General features: G+C 34.6%; 1 protein-coding gene across 1 annotated transcript in view; it reads right to left on the bottom strand.

Annotated features, from left to right (window-relative positions):
* Positions 1-814: 814 nt before the first annotated feature.
* LOC150104451 (zinc finger CCHC domain-containing protein 24-like) overlaps positions 815-22,809 on the bottom strand; it is a 120,458-nt gene continuing 98,463 nt past the window's right edge. Inside the window, exons 3-4 of the mRNA XM_090395151.1 lie at positions 16,590-16,754; positions 815-7,851 (exon numbers count right to left, since the gene is read on the bottom strand). Coding sequence (XP_090251277.1) covers positions 7,738-7,851; positions 16,590-16,754 — 279 coding nt within the window. The 3' untranslated portion in view covers positions 815-7,737. The remainder of the gene's footprint in view (positions 7,852-16,589; positions 16,755-22,809) is intronic.

Genomic DNA, 22,809 nt, shown 5'->3' with positions numbered 1-22,809 from the left:
TTTGGCAACTCCTAAAGATAGAGATGACCTTGCTAATGCTTTTGCTTGGTATCTTCACGTGGGCCTGGCTCCCACTGAAGAGACCTCAATAAAGGTCGGAACTAGTCTGGGTAGTGGCCAATCCCTTAATGCATAACAGTATACATATCCACAAGGAGATGTGTTTTGCATTATGGGAGATACTGGGATAGGAGTGTTGGTAGCTTGCTCCACCTTTGCCCTGGCGTTGCACTACTTACCCAGGTAAGTACAACACTATATTCAGTCCTGAAGATATTTTCAGGCGCAAACTTTGTTTGCTCTCACTGGGATAAAGGATTAAACTAAATTTATTTTAATTATCTGAAATAATAAGATTTTCTTAAGTAAGAAGAACACCTTTATAGACAACCTGAACAACTCTTTTTTCGCTGCAATATGCAACCTAAAATCAGTAATTGTTTATACTGATATTAACTTTCGCCAATGGCATACCCATAAATTGCCAAATCCATTAAAAAAAAAATTGAAACCAATATAATATATTGTCTCCTGTACTATAATGCACATGGCGTGTGTTCCATAACTACACCGGCTGCCCTGTATGTATTGGTCACTTTTTTATTACCCCCCCCCACACACACACTCATATTCATGTTATTATTAATCTCCATTCTTACATAAAGTTTCATTGTTTTATGTGTGTTATCTCAAATATGATTTGTATTAATGGGAGAACTTTAACTCTTACTTATTGAAGTGGCAGTTATTTACGCTTGTTTATGTAGGTTGTAGACCGACCGGTCCGGCGTTTTAGAAAGACAGTAAGCTCAAATCAGCATTGCAACATACGAAACTTTATTCCAGGCCAGTGCACACAGGCAAGACTAAAAATAAACATCTCAGTCATTACAGAAGCCCATATCACTGTACCCTTATTTGGAAAAGGAGGCCGAACACATTCGGCACAGGGAAGACTGCAAACTCCTATTTATGTCTTAAGGCGACTCCACTTCGTGAAATGTTACATGGAATCTCTTAGTAACAATTTTACAACCATATTTATATTATGAAAAAAATATTGGTACACCATTAAGAATAATTTAAGTTACATCACAAGAACAACAACTGAAACCAGTCTCTTTTTTTTTTTGTTATTTTTTTATGACATTCGTAAATATATCAAATCTGTTTCTGGGTCCCACGGGAATGAGCTCGTAACAATAACTATAGTTTACCATCATATACAGATGTCAGCAAAGCATTAACTTCACCTTGTATAAGGGAATATTACAAACCAAATTTACAAAATAATTTGCATACTATAACTGATACTGATATAAACCATATATAGTTACTTTCAAGTAAAAACTTTAAATTGACAATGTACAACTGTTAAAAATTTCATAGTAAAATATGACAGTAAAATATTAACAATCACATTGGCACGGAACTTGACAACAAACGCATAACTGAACAGTAAGACACGTGCTTGAGCTATGCAAGTGCCATCTAGTGATGGTAGTATTCAAGATAACTACAAACTATATATAAATAAAGTTAATCGATCTCAATTATTTATTGTACATCATAATTCAATTCTCATTCACAGATTCGCGCTTTTTAGCAGACTAAACAAAAATAAGTTTTAAAAAATGCATGCTTGACATAGTTAATTTAAAACTGGAAGTAACAAAGAATCATACTGAAGGCTGAATGCAATCGTAATCATAGATTTATTCTCGAACTTTTTTAAAGTTTTAGCCCATATTATAAAAATGATCTTTAGGACATTTTAAGAGTAATGGAAACATAAAGGAGAAGGAAAATACCATGATTAATTTCGTCATTTTTTTCGAAATGTTAATACACTCAATTTTTTGCTATTTAGGTTGCAAACATTCTGTTTAATGTTATATTCTCGCTCCCTCCCTTTTTTAGTTCGGGATCATGTAGTTTATCATTGCGTTTCCTTTCACGATTCTCATTTATTCGGACTAATTACAAATGAATAATCGTGGACAAAGCATATTACATAATGCACTGAGCTAATACGTTCCCCCACAGACAACTCGAAGACTTTTAAGCAGTTGAAAAAAAAAAAAAAAAAACAGGGATACTCTAACATGGAGAACTTTTAATTTTGAAAAAATGATTTTGCCACTTTTAGAATCTTAAATGATCATTCTCCTGATGGGATATATAAATTTTGGAAAGCCCAAACAACGGCTTCAAAACTCATCGCAATAAAAGGCTTTCATTACTGATCAGTCTCGCCCAGAAACACCCATTTGATATGGACAAAACTGAAAATTAGCATTCTTACAGAAATAAAACTCATTTATCGATCCTGTAAAATTCCACGTGTTTATATATTTCAGTATATTACATTAAAGACTTTTATTAAGTGTATTTCGTCATTGGCGCACTCAGGATTTAATTTTGGGGAGGTGGGGGAAGAAGTTGAGTAGACGATTTGAGAGTGCACACTACACATTGCATACGACCTATGACTGAGCATCTGCAGTGATCGCCAATACCTTATATCCGTGATCTCCTGTGACCCGGCTCGGGGAAACGAAGTAGCGCTCGGTCCACCCGAGCACTACTTCGCCTTGCGTTCACATCGGCCGTGATTCCCGAGAACTATAGGTAGCATAAGGTAAGGTATTCCTACCTTATGCGACCGCTAATTCATAAGTAATATAGAAATAAAAGACACGACACAACATAAATAAAAAAATAATAATTTTAATTAGAAAAAGATTTTTGGAAAATTTTCTGTTTTTTTTTCCTTTTTCTTTCTTTTTTTTGGGGGGAAAGGGCCCCCTTGCTCCCCTGGGTGCGTCACTGGAACAGATACATGTACAGACTATTTTGTCGCAACAAATGCCTACCGATTTTCAAAAAAAGTTGAAGCAAATAAGTGCCTTGTACTCCTTATGGAGAATGAAAAAATGGTTAGAGGATTTATTTATTTTATCAAGCTTATTTTTTATATTTTTAAAATAAATGTTTGTAATACAAATTACAATAATCTTAACAATTCACCCAGCAAATGTAACTGATTGGGAATGTTGTATAGGACAGAGAAATTTCGAACTCCATGTTCCATTGGATGGAAGTATGTACTGAATATTTATAATTAACATATCCAGGCAGTATCTCAACTTTTCATGCAGTTGAGCCATTACGTTTCACTAACTTACACATGTATCGCACTCCATTCCCTAAAATTATTGAAACATTTTCAGAAGACTATTCAGCCTTCAATGTAAAAGCATGAGTATTTTTTTTTTCACAAATAAACGTATTAGGGACCAGTGGCGCACTCAGGGGGAGCCAAAGAGCCCTGTCCCCCCCCCCCCCAAAAAAAAAAGAAAAAGGAAAAACACTAGAAAATTTTTCAAAAATCTTTTTCTAATTAAAATTCTTTTTTTTTTTTTTTTTTTTTTTGTATTTATGTTGTGTCGTGTGTTCTATTTGTATACTACTTATGAATTAGCGATCATTACAGATGCTCAGTCATAGGTCGTATGCAATGCGTAGTGTATATTCTCAAATCGTCTACTTAACTCGGCCACCACCTCCAAGATTAATCTTGAGTTCTCTTTCCTCCCCCCCCCCAAAAAAAAATTAAATCCTGAGTGCGCCAATGTTAGAGACCACTAGGTGGCGGCAGTTGATTATATTCTCCCTCTGGGTGCCTATTAAAATCATCGATAGCCTTGGGCAAGTTAGCTGTGATGGCTAAGGGTGCAGAAATTGCTTTTAACCAATCTCTGAAAGACGGGACCAAGTGGCATCGTCTTCTTCCTTTGAAGAACAGAAGCGGATTATACACAAATAGTAGACTAAGATTATGAGTATCCCTTATCCAAACTAGCATTTCCCTCTTAATTTGTAATATATTTAAAAATAGCTTTAATTCTTACCTTTGATATAAAAAATAAGCTTATGAATTTACATGATAAAAGTCATGGGATACGAACATCGACCTCTTTGATACTACATATAATGCGTTCCTGACTAGATTCTTTCAAATACTTTCAAAATTATCATGAGTACAAGGAATATAAGTGTAAAAACGATATCTAGATGATAAATACGGTACTATTTCTTGCATGTTTGAAAGACTGATGTAAAAAAAAAATCCTTTTACAAATAAAACTTTAATTAGATTGAAGTTAATCCTCAACATTTTGATTAAGCAACTTTTTAGTAATCAATCAGTCAGTCTATAGTATGTACACGTATACTGTGCGACTAGCACTGTATGCATAGTACATGTTTTCCCAGTCTTGCTCACTCATCGTTCCTAATACTTTGTTTAGGAATGGGAACGTTATTTTAATCTTATTCTGATTAAAGTTATTTGATTTTTAAAGCAGAACGCATTCACTTAAACCTCGAGAAACTTAATCGGTTCATTGTTTATCTATTAAACACATGTTTAATTTATAAAAAATATAAGGAATTAATCCTTATATTTCATGAACTTTTAAAAGTTGTTTTAATCTTTGAAGTTTCAATGGATCTTTTTAGCGCACAGAGAGATTTTTTTACGTATTTTGTGGGATGATTAGTCTCAACATAACTGCCATGGCATTGAATATAATTTTAGACACATTTTAATTTTCGAATTAATTTTCCTTCTCCTTAAATACTAGCCTTACAGTATTTGTATAAAATTACACACTATATAATACCAAAATTAAAAAAGAAGAAAAACTTTGATTTTACACTGGTTTCCTTTAAAGCCATTTTTGCTTCACAGTCGACATTATAATGGCAATTTGCTTAAATGAATGAACCTCTAAACTATATGGGTTTTAACAGCTAGTAATAATAATAAAAAAATTGAATGAAACACAGGGAAACTTCTTAAATGTATCTATAATAAAAACAGCTGTTTAGTTTGAGCAAAAAATATATATTCATAAAATGCAATATATATTAATAGCAGACAAAATGCCACATTCTACATAAAAGGAACACCTATAGTTTTTTGAATGCAAGTGATAAAACAGGGGTGGTTCTTAACCATACTTTTACTCATGCACTTTCTTGGAGTTCGTTATATCCTACACACATTTGTTCCTTTCGTCTCATGAGTTCCAATTTATTTTCTAACCTGAAGGCTACTGAATACAATATTTATAAATGACACCTCTCTTTCCCTCTCTTTGCACTACCTTTGTCAAGACCCCGCTGTTCTAAAACGTTTGTACTCAAAAATTAGAATCAATAAATTCTGATCGTGCCTGTCATTCCACACACACCGGGATTAGCTAATTGTTGATAGACTGGCAGTCTATCAATATTTATTGATAAATTGGCAATCTGTCTAGCAATTTTGTGTATACATGCTTCTTTCGAACTCCTGGTTATAAATACTGCCTCATAATAAAGAACAATATTATGTTCAATAAAATGAATTACATAATATCTACATCTAGATCAGGAGTATGAGGTAAATCAATGCAGCGTTCATAAATAGTCGAGATTAATGTAAAAATATACACAAACGAAAAATAAAAGTATATCACTTATTCACTGTTTACAACATTTGATTCTTTGGAAAAAATTTCCTATGTTAGGAACCATACTGCAATATCACTATAATAAAGTGATATGTTTTGGTCAATGATTATGTATTTCGTTCTTCTTTAGATAGACTGTTTTAATATAAGAAATTTGCTGAAATGTAAGCACAATTTTACAGCCAAAATAACTAGTTTAGTGGTTTGCATATTTATTCTTTACTAAAGCAACTAATCTCACGTACTTGCTTTAGTTTTAAAACTCATCAACTTGGTTAAACAGTAGTAATTCTCATAATTTCTGGTAATAAAATTCCAGATGTAATGAAAAATTAAAATTGTGATATTTTAAGTTCTGGCCATGGAAAAAAATGAACTATTAATGGCTGATCATTATTTGTTTATATTATCATGACTTCATAGTTGTACTAGTCTGATTCAATATAAGATCATAAAACCACAATTATTACCAATATTTCAGATAATAAATGCACTCTTAGCAAATAATATCAATTATAAATATTCATGAATACCAGTATTTGTTTTTAAATGATCGTGTAATGTGGGAATGATGTCTCAGAGAATCTTATTTAGTGGTAACTAAATATCTATGTATATATCCCAATGGATTTAAAAAATCAGTTATTCTTGCAGTATTTACCATGAATATTATCAGGATAAAAAAAAAAAAAATCCAGTAATGTCTTCCCCCTCCCATTGTTACGATAAATAATAATTACATAATTACTTATCATAATAATATTCAGTTAAATAATCATATGATTATTTCAGTTTTATAAGCTAGAGCGTGTACTCTTTACAAAATTTTTGTACCATGCGAGAGGGAAATTATTTCTTCTAAAATGCTTGGAAAATATAAATACAATATTCATTGCTATTAATTATGTAAATACTAGTAGTAATGAATATTTGATTCACATTTTAAGCATATAAACAAAAGCATTTCTTACGAAAAAAAAAAAAAAAAAAAGCAAGCCTTTTACAAAAGCTACTTTAAAAACCAAATGGAAAAAAAAAGAAAAAAAAAAGATTTTTTTTGGCTAATAAAGGTCCGAGAACGATAGAGAAGAGATTTTAATACGTTATTCAAAAAAGTAAACAGCAGGCAAGTAGGAAACATGAAAGTAATTTATTGCTTATTAAAGAAAGGATTTTTAGTCAAATTTCAGTTTAATGACACTAGGAGGAGTCCTGTGATGTTGATATTTTTTGTTAGGCTAAAGAGAAAAGTAATTTTTAGCTTCGTTTTGTAGTATAATAAATATTGCCAAACGAATATAGTGATGATAATTGTTTTACGCTTTAAGAGTATACAAAAAGTGATAACGTCGTCCTTTGCTAATGCGTATATGGTAAGTGAAGCAATTTTGTCTAACTGTAGCAATTGGACAATTTCACTCAGGTTAATTGGAAATTACGTTTATTCGTTTGCTTCATTAAATGGAAAATATCAAAATACTTGGGTTAAATAAAAGTTGCTCTTATTGACTTCATCGTTAAATTTCGTGAAGTATAAACATTTAAATAAATAGGACAAAATAAATAAAACATACTTTGATGACTGATATAATAACATGCTAGTCTGCGGTTAACTAGCAATATTAAGCCTGACCTTCGCGTATGCTATGCGGCATAGTTCCTTGACATAGAAACAAGCTTTACTGACTTGCTATGGTGTGCCAAAAGTGTTCATGATATTTTCGAAATGGGTTAGACAGTTTCCTCCCCCCCATTTTTGTTTTTCTTTTTTGCTGTTTATTTTTACACTAAGGGTATTAAATTTTCAAACCAGTATTTCAATATTTTAAATAGAAATGTAAAAATTGAAGTGATTTAAATAATTATACAATATCTATGGGATGACGTTATTTCAGAAAGCAGTCATTAAAAGAGGATTACGTTTTCATCTGTTTTCCGATGTTGACTTACAAAGTTGGGCACACAGTTACTGCTAAACCGCAACTCTCAATACAAGGGTGTAAATGGTGCTCTGTTATATCACACGTTAGTTCAGCACTCTTGCAAGTTGGTATCTGACTACTTCATCTTATTATCATCATGTGACCTAGCAGTCCGTTTCTTAGCGAATCTAACTTTGTCGATAAGGCACTTTATAAAAGGTCAGAATCCTAGACAGCACAAGGAAGGAACCTACGTAACTCGGCAGGAAAAAAACACAGTATCGATTGACTGCTTATTGAACACGACGGCAATAATAACCGACGGTTTTACACTTTTCACACAGATGTTGAGGATGTTCTTTGCTTTGATCGGATACATCCAGACCATCAGGCTTTTCAAGAGGACGCTATAAATAAAGAAAATTAACAATACTAAATATGAGAAACGTTTATTATTATTTTTTTATATTCAATTAACATAGTTCGTATTAAAAGAGTAGAATACAATTATGTAACAACAGAATCAAATTTTTAACTGACAGCTAATGTCCAGTAATTCACAGTACACGAAACATGTAACGACAGAAAATCTTTTACTGGCTAATATGTCCGATATCTAGTCGATTTCTAGGCTAGGCTTTATCTACAGGAATAGGACTCGATTAGATTTTGTCATAAAATGCGATAGCCTTAATGGTGTTGTTTTCTGGAGTGGGGATAATGTTATATCTGCGAGGCTCAGGTTTTCCATGTTTCATAAGGTCATAGTTCTACTATGACATCAAATTTTTGTTCCATATAGTTCATTTTCGTTCTCTAGCTCTCTATATGCCGTCAGTTTTTCATGCACTTTTTCTTCTACTCTATCCTCCCCTGATATTGCTATGTCAGTGAATTCTACATCTTCAACTATAGTGATATCTTACATATGTTCCAGATGGCTATCTGTCTGGTGTCTAAGTCACATAATATCTTTGTATTTTAATTTTTTAATAACCTTTATGATTGTAAGTTCCCAAGGGATTTTGCAAATTGGGAAACCATATTTCCAGTGTATAGCATTTATAATAATGCTTTGATTATGAGCAATCTTGCTGCAGTCAGATAGTCCTGTTTCTTCTTTATCTCAGCACACTCGGCATTTTCTTCATTACAGATTCTTTCAATCTTCTCCTTTATCGCATTCGTTTGTGGTGTTTGTTCTTGAGCAACCAGTATCAGACCTTTTGTCTCTTTCTTGATGGCGCTCTTCTGAAGCCGTTTCCAAGTTAAGCGACTTTCCGTTCATCGTCCTTCAAATATTGACGAAAGAATGTTTTATTTTTCTGATCTTTTTTATCGTTTCGTCTCCTTATGCTGCTTTCTTGAAGTATTACATTTACTACCTTTCCTTTGGGAGTTGCAGTTAGTATGTTTCTGTGATGTGATCATTAAACGCTCGATTTTCTCCGTTTGCTATTTGCTTGACTTGTAAGAGACCACTTGGGCCATTTTTCCTGCGTAGGCATGATCGATCTACATCGTTGCGTGGATGCAAGGCATGACTCGTTGTTATGAATTTTTGCTTTACGATCAAGGGTGTCCAAATTTGTGTCCAGCCAGTTCTCCCTATCGTATAGCTGGTTTTCTTTTTGACTTCCGAATATAAAATATCTTCTGCCTGTAGAAAAACATTGAGAACCGCGGCTCAAACCTTGGGTTTCCATGGTAGGACCCCCAGTATGCAAGCACCATATTACCCGAACCAATATGCATCGTCTTGTGCAAAGTGGTGCAAAGAGCGTATGCAGTGGGACATGGAAGCTTAGAAAACTGTGTTATGGAGTGACGAATCATGCTACACCCTCTACCGAGCAGATGGACAGGCGTGAATGTAACAGATGCCCGGCGAACGTCTCTCTCTTACCCGAGTTCGTAACGCCAACGATGATATTATGAGGTGGTGGTGTGATGGTATGGTCTTGATTTTGGCCTCGGACCTTTGTTTGCGGTGCCACGAACATTGAACTCCGAAAAGTATCTGAACGTTCTGGACAATGTAATGCTTCCTACTTTTTTGGCTTTTCTACGGAACTGACCATTGTCTCTTTCAGCAAGAAATGCACTGCGTTATAAAGCTGCTGCTCGAACTGCGTGGTTAGAAGAAGTAAATTTTCTTCTCGACTGACTGATGAACATTTGCATGCTTCGATTCGAATTTACACATCAGGTTATAAAGTGAATATAGATAATTTGGCTAAGGGAAAACAATCACAAAAGGCACATTAAGCAGGGAGACACACATATTGTGATGCATAAACTATATTATTTTGTTTTTACGTGATAATAAGTTTTCAATAAGTTTCATTTTCATACTTGTTTCATATCTCGTACTTGAAATATTTCTGTGTTTTTTAAGATTAATATATTAAAAATTGATAAATGAAGTATTTTTTCCATTCACTATTTTCTCTTAATTAAACGCTTGCGACCCAATTATTAAAAATAAAAGTTGAAAGTGGTCCGCGAGTCTGAAAAGGTTGCCGACCCCAAACCATAAGAGTAGCGGTCCACAAATTCCCATGCGTGTTAGCTTGTCCGGTAGGATTTTTGTACAGGAGTGCGTTGAAGTTTTTGTTAGTGAAATCTTCTAATTGTCGTTAGGTGAATAAAAACAACTAATACTGTACTTTTTTAAAAATAATGCAGCGTTTATGAGGTTAGTGAAATCTTCTAAGAACATTGTCGTTCCTTGACTTTTTTGAAAACCACACTTGTTTTCGGATTGTGTGGAGTTTTTCTATATATACGGAGTTTGTGATATATAATGATGCATTCAAAAGTTGGACTGATCACGGCCAAAGTGGCTATGGGTCTGGAATTATAATGTAGATGTAAAATGACTGGAATTATAATGTAGTCTTTAGTATGTCAAGTATGTACCCCGATTCGAAAATTTTATTTAACCGTTTTAGAATAATCGGACTTTGTAATTGTGAGTCTTTTGACATCATTGGGTCTGAATCCGTCTATACCTAGTCATTTGTTGGGGTTAATTTCATTTGGTGGATTGGAAAGAAGAGTTCTTCCTTTGTTACCATTGCCTAGATTGTTCGTGATCCTAGTGGAGAATATTGCTTTGTGTGGGATGGGTTTGTTTCCTGTGGTTTTCGGACGAAGTTCGCAAAGTACTAGTTAGTCGTTTGCTAACTATATGGCAGATTTGAATTCGTATGGAAAGCTGTGTTTTATCCTTTTCTAGGCGGTGGTTTATGTGTGTTGTCTGGCATAATCAGATGCCAGATATCCTTTATGTCGCTCTGAGCTGCAGTGTTTGTTTCTGTAATAACTAGCCAGTTTCTTTCTTTTTTCTCCCCGTTTATAATCTATGTTGTATATATATATATATATATATATATATCAGTATGTTTTGCTCTGTTATCTATTTCACTAAATGCGAGTTTAAGGTTAGTGTATAGAGTATCAGCAGAATTTAATGCTGCCATTTGTGTCGAGTCATTTTTTTCTGATTTCATCATATGCGTATTTTCGTTTATAATCTGTTTTGTTGATTCAGAACATTTTGAGGATTCTAGTTTGTGTAGCTGTAGTGCAGTGATATAATGGTCTACTAGTTTGCATGTTATAATGACTATAAGTTTTTTGGAGGTGCCCGTATGTTTAGTTGGTCAATGCATGACAAAGTGATAGTGTTTTCGACTTTTTCTTCCTTTGTGTAAGAATATAGATATGACATCTGGTTATATACTAATAGTAGATACTAAGTGCTCTGATGTGTTGTTATTATTACTATGCATAATGTTTATATTTATGTCACCTACTACTATTAGATATTTTGCTGCTCTTGCCGTTGTGGTGGAAAGCTATTTGTTTAATTCATCCAGAAATTTTAGTATGTTGCAGTTGGGTGGTCTGCATATGACATTTAAATCGATGAGTTGTCTTGTTTGGCACTGTTTACTTCAATACACATGTTTTCTTCGTGTTCGCATTTGTAGTTTATTCCTTTTACAGTTAATTTTTGTTTGCTGAATATTTATTCCACCTTCTTGTACAGTGCTTTTGATGTTGAAAGTTTGGTATTTGTTAATTGCTTCTTTGTTTGTCGTGGATACTTCTGTTAATACTAAAATATCTATTTTGTCCATATTATCCTTCAGGCACAGTTCGCTCATCACCATCTTCTTCTACAGCTTGCTGAACCTCTAAAGTTCTTTGCTACATGTACCAACTTCGTCGATTATTTTGTGTCTTGAGCTCTTTCATTGCAGTCCCGGTTCCCTTCTTTTAGAATATATCCTCCCAGCGCATCCACGGTTTACCTCTAGGCCCTTTCCTTCAGGCTTCATCTTGAATGCTTGTTTAGCCTTTCTCTCCCCACCCATTCTTTGCATATGTCCAAGCCATCTCGACCTGCTAGCTCTGATCTCATCAGCTGGAAGTGGGAATCTATAGAGTTCATATACACTAATTCTCGATTATGTCGTTTTCTCCATTCACCTGTTGTATTATCTCTAACAGGTCGATAGACTTTTTTGAGGATTTTAGTTTTAAACATCTCCAACGCTTTTGCATCTGGATCTCTTATGCTCCATATAAAACAATAGGTCTAATGATTGTATATTTCTGTTTTAATTTGATAGAATTTTGTAAGATAGTAAATAGTGTAGTAAATGATAAGATCTATTGGAGGCATGTATTCTATCTTTTATTTCTGTATAATTTTATTATCTCGAGTAATCAATGTTCCAAGATATTTGAAAGAAGCGGCTTTTTAAATTTCAGGTTATCAGTGGTAAACTGGTCATTTTCCTCTTTATTGTGATTTCTGCATGCATTTAAATATTCAGTTTTATCCTGGTTGATTTGTAATCCTAATTTTTTTTCTGAAGTTTTGAGTTTTCTAAATGTTATTGGAATGTTTTTCAGCACGCAACATGCATCATTTGCATATCCTAATATTACTGTTTTGTTTGTGTTATCTTTTACAGCTTCTCTAATTCATTTTTGTAATGCTAAATTAAAAAGGAATGGCGTTGCTTCAATCCTGCCTTAATATTAAAAGGTTGTTCAGATCTAATTCCATTAGCCAATACAGTGCTTCGGCTGTCAGTGGTGCAAATTTTGATTAAACGTATTTTATTATGAGGTATCCCTAGTTCATCTAACATTCCCCAAAGTCCTTCGTTATAAATGCTATCATCTGCTTTTCTAAAGCCTATAAATAAAATATGGACCTGCAGATTATATTCCCATTTTCCGCCTTAGTATCTGTCTAAGTGTTAAAATGTCGTCAACTGTCGATCTGTTTCTTTGGAATCCTGCTTGATGTTCACCTATATTTTCTTCAGCATAACATAAGAATTTTTTAGTATAATATTAGATAAAAGTTTGTAGCCTGCAGTAGCGATATCTCCCCCCCGCCCCTGAAATTTTCACATTCATTTTTGTTTCCATTTTTGTATATTGGAATGATTAGCGATTTTTCCATTTGCAGGAATTCCCTTTTTCCCATATTAAACTTATCACCTTATGTATACTCCCATATCTAGTGGTTAATTCATTTCCCCCTATATTTGATGAGATCGGATGCTGTATCATCAGTACCTTGTTGGCTTTGACCTGCTTTATACTTTCTTCTACTTCAGCTAGTGGAGGTTTAAATATTTCTTGGTGACAAGTATGATGAGTATTTTAAAAGACTCAGCAGGTTTCATCACAATTTAGGAATTTGTTAAAACCCCTTTCCACCTGTTTGGTATTTCATCTCTGGTGGCTAGTGTTTGTTGCTATTGTTAATTATTATTGTTTTCATATGGGCCTATTTTTTGTCTTTTAACTTAATGGAAAAATTTACAATAGTTATTTACTGTTAAGAATTTCTGGATTTTTGCAATCTTTTTACGTAATTTTTTTTCTTTTCTGTTTTCTGATTATTTTATTGGGCTTTTCTGCAGATCTCTCTGTATCTTTGAGCAGTATGAAGATCAGAAGATAATTAAAAATATTTAAAACATCTTGATACGATTTCAGATGTTTTCATTCTCTTCCAGATGCATATTTTTTTAATTTCGATTTTACTTTACATAATCATATTTTCTTTCTTTTCTGTTTTATCTACTTTGTTAATATTGTATCACAGTTGATTTGCATGTGCTGAAATACGAGTATATTTACTGTTTATTTTAACCTTAAGAACAGCACCAATTAGAAAATTATTAATATCACACTCAGCTCCTCTGAAGCTAAGGATATTCTGAATGCAATTTCTGTCTGCTGCTAATTATGATGTAGTCTACCTGATTGAATGTATGTCCATCAGGAGATTTCCATGTTTGTTCGTGTATATTCTTCTCCATAAACATAGTGCTGCTTATTAAATTTCTGGATGAGACCTAATTAATTAATCTTTCTCCATTAATTTTCTTTGCAATTTCTCCACAATTCAGTCATATATTGCTTCAATTGTTTCAGTTTGTGCACTTTACCATTTCATTCGGCTATGCGTTTCTCATCTGCCTCTTCCCACGTAAACCATTTATGCCGCACACTGTTAACTCACCTACATCGTTATACAGTTTCAAGGGATGCCTCTTGTTTTTATATCCCCGCCCCTTCTTTAACCTTCTGAAAAATACATGTCCCGTATTATATTGCAGCCGTATTTCTCTTCTACTACCAAGCTTACATCAGATTCCCTTAACCTGTCTTCTTAGCCAACATTCCACAGATGCGATGCTGCCTTTGTTACGTGTCGCTAAACATTCCCACCCATCTCCTCCAATTCTAAGCGACCAAATCTGTGTACAGTAATTCACATAGCCTAATCGAAGTTTTCCACAGTGAAATGGCTTCTTCCTTATCTTCATTCGTGAATGTTATCCTGTGTCACCTGAATTTCAACTCCTCATTTACTGTTATCCGATAGAGATCTTGTGTCAATCTAGTGATTGACACCAGACTTCCCTTTAAGAAACATATGTTGATCTCTGTATAGAATCTTTTCATCGCGTACCTAATCCTGTTGTTGGCAGTCTTAAAAACCACTTCAAAATGTCAAGTGCTTGCAATTTATTATATCTGTTTTGCTTCCACGCCCTTATACAATCCTTCACACATTTTCCTTTCCACTGGAAAGACCTGGATTTGAATCCGTTCTAGGGAGACACAGAAAGGCTTTATAAGAGCCTTTCAACTAAAGGGAGATAGTTGGTCTCCTACAGAGGTGGAATGGTTTTCAGATGGGTTATCTCTCCAACAGCAAATTGGACAGAAGAACATACGCAACTAACGGACACAGTATGGCCTCACACCTTAACTTGCTTTGGTTCTTGCTTTCCTTAAGATGGAATTATAGGGGGAATGCCGAGCCGTGGGGAGAATTACGAAAAGTGCAGAACTATAGAATGGCCAGAAACTGCTGCACAGACAACTCAGTGTATGTTTGGGCAGTGTCTTGGTCTGATTAACCATTTCTTTTTGGTCGTTTAAGGCAGCCCTTAAAAACTTTTTTAAGTAGTACTCTTGATTGACACTGGCCTTCAGGACGCGTACATGTAAAAAAAAAAAAAAAAAAACCCTCCACTATTCCACCGTTTCTTTCATTCCTCCATTTCTTGAATGTAGAAAACCATGAGAAAGTTTGCTATCTTTCCACTGTTTCATCTGCAAACGTATTTTACGTTTACACATTTCAAAGATCTCTGATCGACTTCTATAAAATCGATGTAAATTTCTCTAACGGGCCCTTACAACTTCGAATTTGAAACGCGCAGAAAATAATAAAAAAATCTTAGCAACTAAAGCACATTAACATGGTGCAACGTAAATGGCGAAAGCATAACAAGACTTTTCATATGGGATCAGTACAATAGTTGGCAGTGGCACCGTACCACCAGCTGTAAGCATTGTCGGTGCCAGGTTATTTTGCGCCCTAGGCAAAGTTTATAAGTTCGCCATATTTTCACAAGTTGGATATTTTTTAAATCAAATTTTAAATATAAAAAATAAAAATTATTTTGGCATGCTTTATTACAAAATAATATACAATATGTATAATATATGAAAATCAAATTTTATTTTTTCTTGCATTCAATTTTGCGAAATTTTCTACCATTTCCTTTAAATCTAGTGTAGAAGCACGTTTTAAAATATTTATCTTAACTGAATTTTAAATAGCGGTAAGTTCAAATCATTTAGGTAAAGAACAAAAAAGAATCCTTTTTATTTTACGCTATTTTACTATTTAACCAAGAGTTAAATAGTAAAATAGCGCGATGGGTGAGGGATAAGGAAAAAGAATCGATACCTTAATCATATATCACTATTTGATTTTGATATTTTAGTAAATTATGAATAAAGCACAGCTTGAAGTTTTGCGCCCCTTCATGGCTTTCGCCCTAAGCGGTTGCCTAAATAGTAACGTCAGCCATGGCTATAAGTGACTCTTGCAGGCCAGTCCGTGAATTTTTTGGGGTTTGCATCTCGTATATAGCAATCCTATCAGCGGTAAGTTGAAAAATTGTAGTGTTGACCGGAATAAAATTAAGGAAATCTGGGAAATTCTTATACCAGAACGCTTGTTCCAGAATGAGGTGACAGAGATGAATGAAGAGTAGTATTTAGTATGGTGAGTTCAAAGCAGAACTGAAAATGGGCAGTGACTGATTTCTGCTCAGGTTTTTGTGGAGGAGAACAAAGAATTTACAGGTGAATTTACAGTTCAGTTGAACAAAAGTGAATTCGATTCTGAAAATAATTCATAAAAGTTTTTATAAAAGGAATCCAAAGTGTTCAGTTAATTTTTGATATAATATTGTCCTAGGTTTTCCTTATATCAAGACAGATAGTGCTCATCTGTTTTTGTCTTTGGGATCTTGGTAACATCCAGTAGGAAAAGAAATTGCCGAGAATCTCCAGAAAGTTTAAGAAAATATTTCTCTGTATTAACTACTTACTTTGAAAAAAAAAAAAAGAAAAAAAAAAAAAAAACGGACACAAATGTCCGTTCCTGAACTTTTGATATACCCAAATTACATCTCTCACTCGTATTACAACTTGGTTTGTGAAATATGTTCGCAGTTTTGTGATTTTTTTTCTTTTTGAAAATAAAGGTACATCCAAAATAAATTAAAAAGAAACTTACTTGTTTATGTGGATAAACATTGATATGGCACTTGATGCATTCTTGACCCATATTAGCCCAACTATTGCCACTCATCCATTTCCGTTTGCACTTGGGGCACTTATATTCTCCAAAGCACCGCTTCTTCCCCTGATACGGAGTTAGTCCTTCTCCTTTCGGTCTTGCCTACAAAATAACAAACGGAAGTGAATTTAGTTATGAAAAAAATTATTAAAGTAATTTAATATATTGTTAATTCTAAATTTCATCCTTTTTCAGGTTTAATTTTTCGATTTGATTTATTACAAGTGCTTTTATTCGATTTCTTGTTTCTAGTTACTCATTATATTTGGTAGATATACTGTGGTAAAAAAAAAAAAAAAAAAAAAACTGCTTCACATTGCAGCTTACATAATCTTTCTTAGATGTTAATAAACATAAATCTTACTTTTGGCTCATTCCTTTACCGAAAAACTAACGCCTTGGTATCGCAATCTCATGAGTTCAATGACACGGTTACTCTTCTATTTTAAAGACCGGACTCGAGTCCTTTTATAAGAGCTTTTATATCGGAAAGTAATATAATGACACGGAATCAATCTCATGTATATCCCCTTCCCCCACTCTCGAAAACACGTTTTTTTATTTTAGCCAAATAACTACCCCCCTCTCCCCCAAACACATACACGCAGTATGCTGACTATCGTTCGGTGTGTTATTAGAATTACAAACAAGCAACTAAGATTTTGTTCTACGCCTGAAAATATCTTCAGGACTGGGGTAAGGTAGTACAACACCGGGAAAAGGTAGAGCAAGCTAACATCACTCCTATCTCAGTATCTCCCATAATGCAAAACACATCTCCGTCCACCTTTGCTACGAGTTTCCCGGTGTTGTACTACCTTACCCCAGTCCTGAAGATATTTTGAGGCGCAAACTTTGTTTGCTCACTCTTGGATAAAGGATTAAACTAAATTTATTATAGTCTAACCAAGTGAAAAATAAACTTTCAAGATTTTGTTCTTTAGAACTGAGGCTGTTAGACCAGTATATTATGTCAGTTAATTGGGTATATTCTTCTGTCTCCTGTTTGCTTATTTTTTTTGAGTGATAAACTTGAGTTTCAGGGATGAAAAATCATGCCATCACCGTACGATACCGCTACTAAAACTATGCGACTTTGGTACGGTAATATTATTCTAGTTATCTCATAATTACTACCATTTCCAGTTGAACCCCCCCCCCACCTCAGTGATATTAATTTCCATTAGTGCAGTTTGGGGGGGGGGTTGTCCTTGCTTTCAACCCACTTTTCACAAAGGTATGCTCTACAGTTCAGACTGGATTCTCTTCTGGCAGTCTAACTTTTGTCCCCACATTTCCTTAGACCGTATCGTGGCAATACTTTTGTGGTCGTATTGATAACAACAGTGTGTTACGTATTGATCATTTCTACAGAATCTTCACGGATCCCACAGTTGGTGATGGCTAAGTGTAACGTCCAGTGTGCGTGCGTCTGTGTTCGTTTTACCAGACATTATGAGAAAAGGTTCTCGATCAAAGCAGGAGAAGCATCCCTACATCACAGCTCCCGATGTGGTTGCTATGATGTAGTTCTGCGACAAGCCATTGAATCTGTAATGAAAGGAAAGATGGAATGGGATGCAACTAAAGTTATGAGCCCGATCTGTTATGTCGGTTAAGTGTTTCTGTTTACCAGCCAGTTTGCATGTTTGATGGGATGAAAAATTTGAGTTTCCGAGGAAAACCACCCCCTTCCATATGAAACTGGCGAACTTACCTGCATTTGAAAATAACTGAATGTTTATCGTGTTTAGACGGTATTCGAACTCATGCCTTTGAAGTGCAGATGTTGTATTATCCTCACGACTGCAGCCGTTTTGTGGGCAGTGAAATTCAGTAGGCAATGTTCTGGTACAAATCTATACAAGTTCGGAGTTATCTGGTTGAGAGAACTTGTCAACACAATGGGGGGGGAGTAATTCGCAGCCCTTTTGATAAGACCTCCCCCCCCCAAAAAAAGACACTCAGACACATAAACAAAAGAATTACTTTTCTGGTGGAGGAAATTAGGGGTTGCTTTTCACCATCAAGTTACCAGCTTATAATTATGAACGTCTCGTCGATGTTTGAATTTGGTCTAACTGATTATTGACAGGGTATGTAAACACTTCCCTAGAGGTCGGTTATAAACACCCCCAGTATCGTCATACAGAGGCGCCACTTTTGCGTCTAGTTTGGAAAGAACATGCTTTGTTCATAAATCGGTATAATCCTGTTTATTCTGCCAGTCAGGAAAATGGTTGAACAAAATTATTATTATTATCCGCTCTTCGAGGAATCCTCAAACTCATCGAAGATCCACGCTCTTACTCTATGTTTATCATATACATACCAGCTACCGAATTAGGAACTTTTATTTAATACCGTGTTGGGTTGCATCTACGTCTACAACTTACACAGTCCTTTAACTGCTTCTGTTAAAATAAAAAATAAAAAAATTAAAAAAAAACTGGCTCAGATTTGACGGAAGAGGACTTTGCAATCGGATCTGTTATTATTATTATTTTTTAATGCCCGATGTCCGATACGTTCTCAGTGGGTTCAGATTAGGGCTTTGTGGTGGCCAGGGAAGATGGTGGAATTCACTGAACCACTGCGGAACAATTCTTGCGCGAAGTAGCATTGTCGTCCATGAAACAACCGTCGCCTGCTTGTAGGATGGACTTGATAGGCAATAATGTTTCAGATATTGTTAGGAGGACAAGTACCGATCCTCTTCAGTTCCCTGCGCATAATTCAGTGAGATATGGGTCGGGAACAGCCTTCATTAAAAGCTTCGGTCAGTTGCTACACAAAGGAAGTTCTGTTTGACCACACATAACCCTTCTCAGACGACGGCGATCTCGTTCCTGATAGACTGTCTTAGGATCACAATCACATCTCTTAGACAAGATGTGGATTATTTTTCTCCTGATTAAGCACCTGGGATATCTCACATTTTGAAAAACCAATCAGGCTGCTGTTTTCAAAATTGTGGCTCCAGCCAGCCGAGCATTATCACATTATGTTATCCAGACCACTAGCAATTATTCAGTTCCATCAAGTTATGTAGGGAATCTCATCATCATCATTAGTGGCTCTAACACGGACTTAAGCACCCAAGACCTTCCAAGTATCCTTGAATTTCGCAACTACAACTTTAGGATAAAGTGGTTAACCTTATGCTTATAAGTATTCTTTGTCTGTAAATTGCATGTTCAAAAGGTAGAACCTACTGGCCCGTTTGTCTGGTTGCGAGATGTAAAACGCGATTTTCCATAAGGAAAACCCTGAGAGTGGCTAATTCACCTCCAGTTGAAATATAAGGGAATCTGCCACGTAGTAAGTTGCCATAATATTCTAGAGAATGCCTTTGCACAAGCGGAATATCACAATGTAATCAAATCCAGAACAGCTGTTAATTTATTATAAACCAAGAGAGCAAGCTGCTCTTTAAATAGTAATAGTGATAATATTTCCCTTAGAGCCTCTGCTACCTCCGGATAGAAATTGTATCCTTTTCCAATTAGTTTTGAATTATAGTCTATCAGCTTCTTCAAGACCATACCTTCAGAACGACTGATGTGTAATCTTAAACTGGCAACTAGCGCTCTTAAACATATCGTTATCGCTTTTGTATAAAAATAAATAGCAAGAGACACATAAATACTATATGTATTTACTATATATATATATATAGATAGATAGATAGGAGATTCGTAGTATGTGATATACTGTCCCTCTATCTACATCTCTTATACAACGATGCAATCGTATTTTGTTTTCACTCTTGCGAGATTCTATCAGTATTATCATTTGTGTACAACCATCTCCATGCTGCACTCATTGCCTATCATGCAAATTATTATAACATGCACTGATTTCCCAGCGCATGTGTTTCGCTTGGCCTAGTGGTTAGTTTACCCGCTAGTAGTCGGGTGGTCACTAATGATCAAGATAGATAAGGAATCGTGACGTGATTGGTTGTTCAGATGATGACGTCGTATAATGCCATATAATATTATGACATTTCACTTAACACAAAAACAGTTTGAAGTATTTTCATGAACATGTTTTAAATTTCCATTGCAAACCATCTTATAACCTTATATATTAAAACTTAGACATTAAAAAAAATTACCTCCTAGATTTCAGAAATCTCTTTTAGAAATAAATGTTATTCATCATAATGTGATTTTGCAATTGCGACACTACGCGATCTTTCACTAATACACTTTTATTTAACATCCGCCCTCAAAATCTTTCCCAATAACCCTAACAAGAAAAAAAATCAACTCGACTAACTAATGTTAATATTTACAAATGACATTTCCATGTTAAAAACATTTAACTTACATTTTCTCCAGAATAGATCATCTTGGAACTACGACCTTCTGACTGCATATATGTATTCCAAATACTTGAAAAGGCGAATCATGAACCCTGTTACTGTGTATTTATAAAAAAAAATCATAACCACTGGAAAACCAATAACGAGAACACGTGACATCGAATAAACTTAGTTCTCATCGCTCACATGAAATCAAATTCCAAACCTTTGGTAGCCACACTATAGTGTAAACAATTTGTGCATCACCTCGGAAACAAGACGTGATAATAAAATTCCATAATCAGGAATGAATGAAGATTAGGATATGTGTCACAATGCAGGAATCGTGTGAATGATAAAAACATTTAATCACATCAGATACTGTGAGAAACAACACAACATAGTCGGATCGTAATGAGCAGATATGAGTCAGTTATTTTCAAGATAAGACACCTTTGAAGAACACCACGATACATCTATGAAAGGAAAATGAGTCATCTCCAAGATAAGATTAATGATAAATCTACAGTGTTGGGAAAATAATTCACACACATTTATTTATTTATTTCGCTCAGTTATTCTGTTAGAAAATGTAGTTAATTGAATTTAAAAGTTAAAAAAAAATAACCAATCAATTTGAAAAAAAAAAAAAAAATAGTATTGAGCCATATCAAAAACTCCGCATCGAGAGATTTGAAGTTACTGGTCGCTGCCGGATATTAAGGAAGAAGTACTCAACTAGATTTCAGTTACAGTATTTACAGAAATTTCGTTCTTTTTGAACCCGTGTTTTTTTTTTTTTTTTTGTGTGTGTTGTGCTGTGGATATAAGGCTATAATTCAAATATTTAGAATATCTATCGGCATTCAGAAAACCCTTTCTGCAAAGAATGTAAGATAATAAAAATTATCATTAGAATTTTTGTAGACTACGTACAAAAGTTCTTGTAATCCATTAAAACCTCCATTTATTTTTTTATTTCTTTAAAAAATGCCGTTTGGTTTTCATTCAAAAAAGAACTCATTTTGTTTCTAAAGGCTGCCGCCATTCTTGACTCAAAACTAAAAATTCCCATACTCATCTATTGAGAAGAAAAACGTATGTGTGTGTGTGTGTGTGTGTGTGTGTGTGTGTGTGTGTGTGTGTGTGTGTTGGAGGGGGGGACACCTGTGATACTTTGTAAGTAATTATTCAGAAAATGTCAAAAGGTTGCCGCCACCTCTTCACTCTAAACTAAAATTCCCATACATGATTCCCACTCCATGATTTTGCTTGTATATAGTATCCTGAAATATATACAAGCAAATGGGTAATCCTTTATCCCCTGTACTCGCAAATATTTACTTAGAGGATTTTGAAACCAAGGCTATCTCTTCCTTTATTTCAACATCTGAAGTTTGGAAACGCTATATAGATGATGTCTTCATTATTTGGAGCCATGGACATGATTCCCTTATGGTTTTCTTCGAACATCTCAATAGCCAACATCAAAGTATTAAGTTTACTGCCGAGCTTGAAACGGATAATTCCTTGCTTTTTCTTGATGCCAAACTGACTCGCTCTTCTGGTAAACTCAAAATATCGATATATAGAAAGCTCACACATATCAACAGATATCTGCATAGTCAGTCCCATCACTTCCCTCCTGATAAGCTTGGAATAATTTTCACCTTGGGACATAGAGCCCGTTCTCTTCTGGATGACCCAAATGAACTTCTTACAGAAATAAACCATCTCAAAACTTCGTTCGAAGTTAATGGATATTCCAAGAGAATCATTGAAAGATTCCTTCTTTCAATGATTACTGTACGTATGTAAGGAATAGATATATTACTCAAAGGTAATATA

The sequence above is a fragment of the Typopeltis vanoorti genome, chromosome 7 (genome assembly GCF_054136105.1).
Source record: "Typopeltis vanoorti isolate ZY-2024b chromosome 7, IOZ_Tvanoo_1.0, whole genome shotgun sequence".
NCBI classification, from domain to species: domain Eukaryota; kingdom Metazoa; phylum Arthropoda; class Arachnida; order Uropygi; family Thelyphonidae; genus Typopeltis; species Typopeltis vanoorti.
Note: the sequence above shows the minus strand (reverse complement) of the source record. Positions and strands in the feature narration are given on the sequence as shown.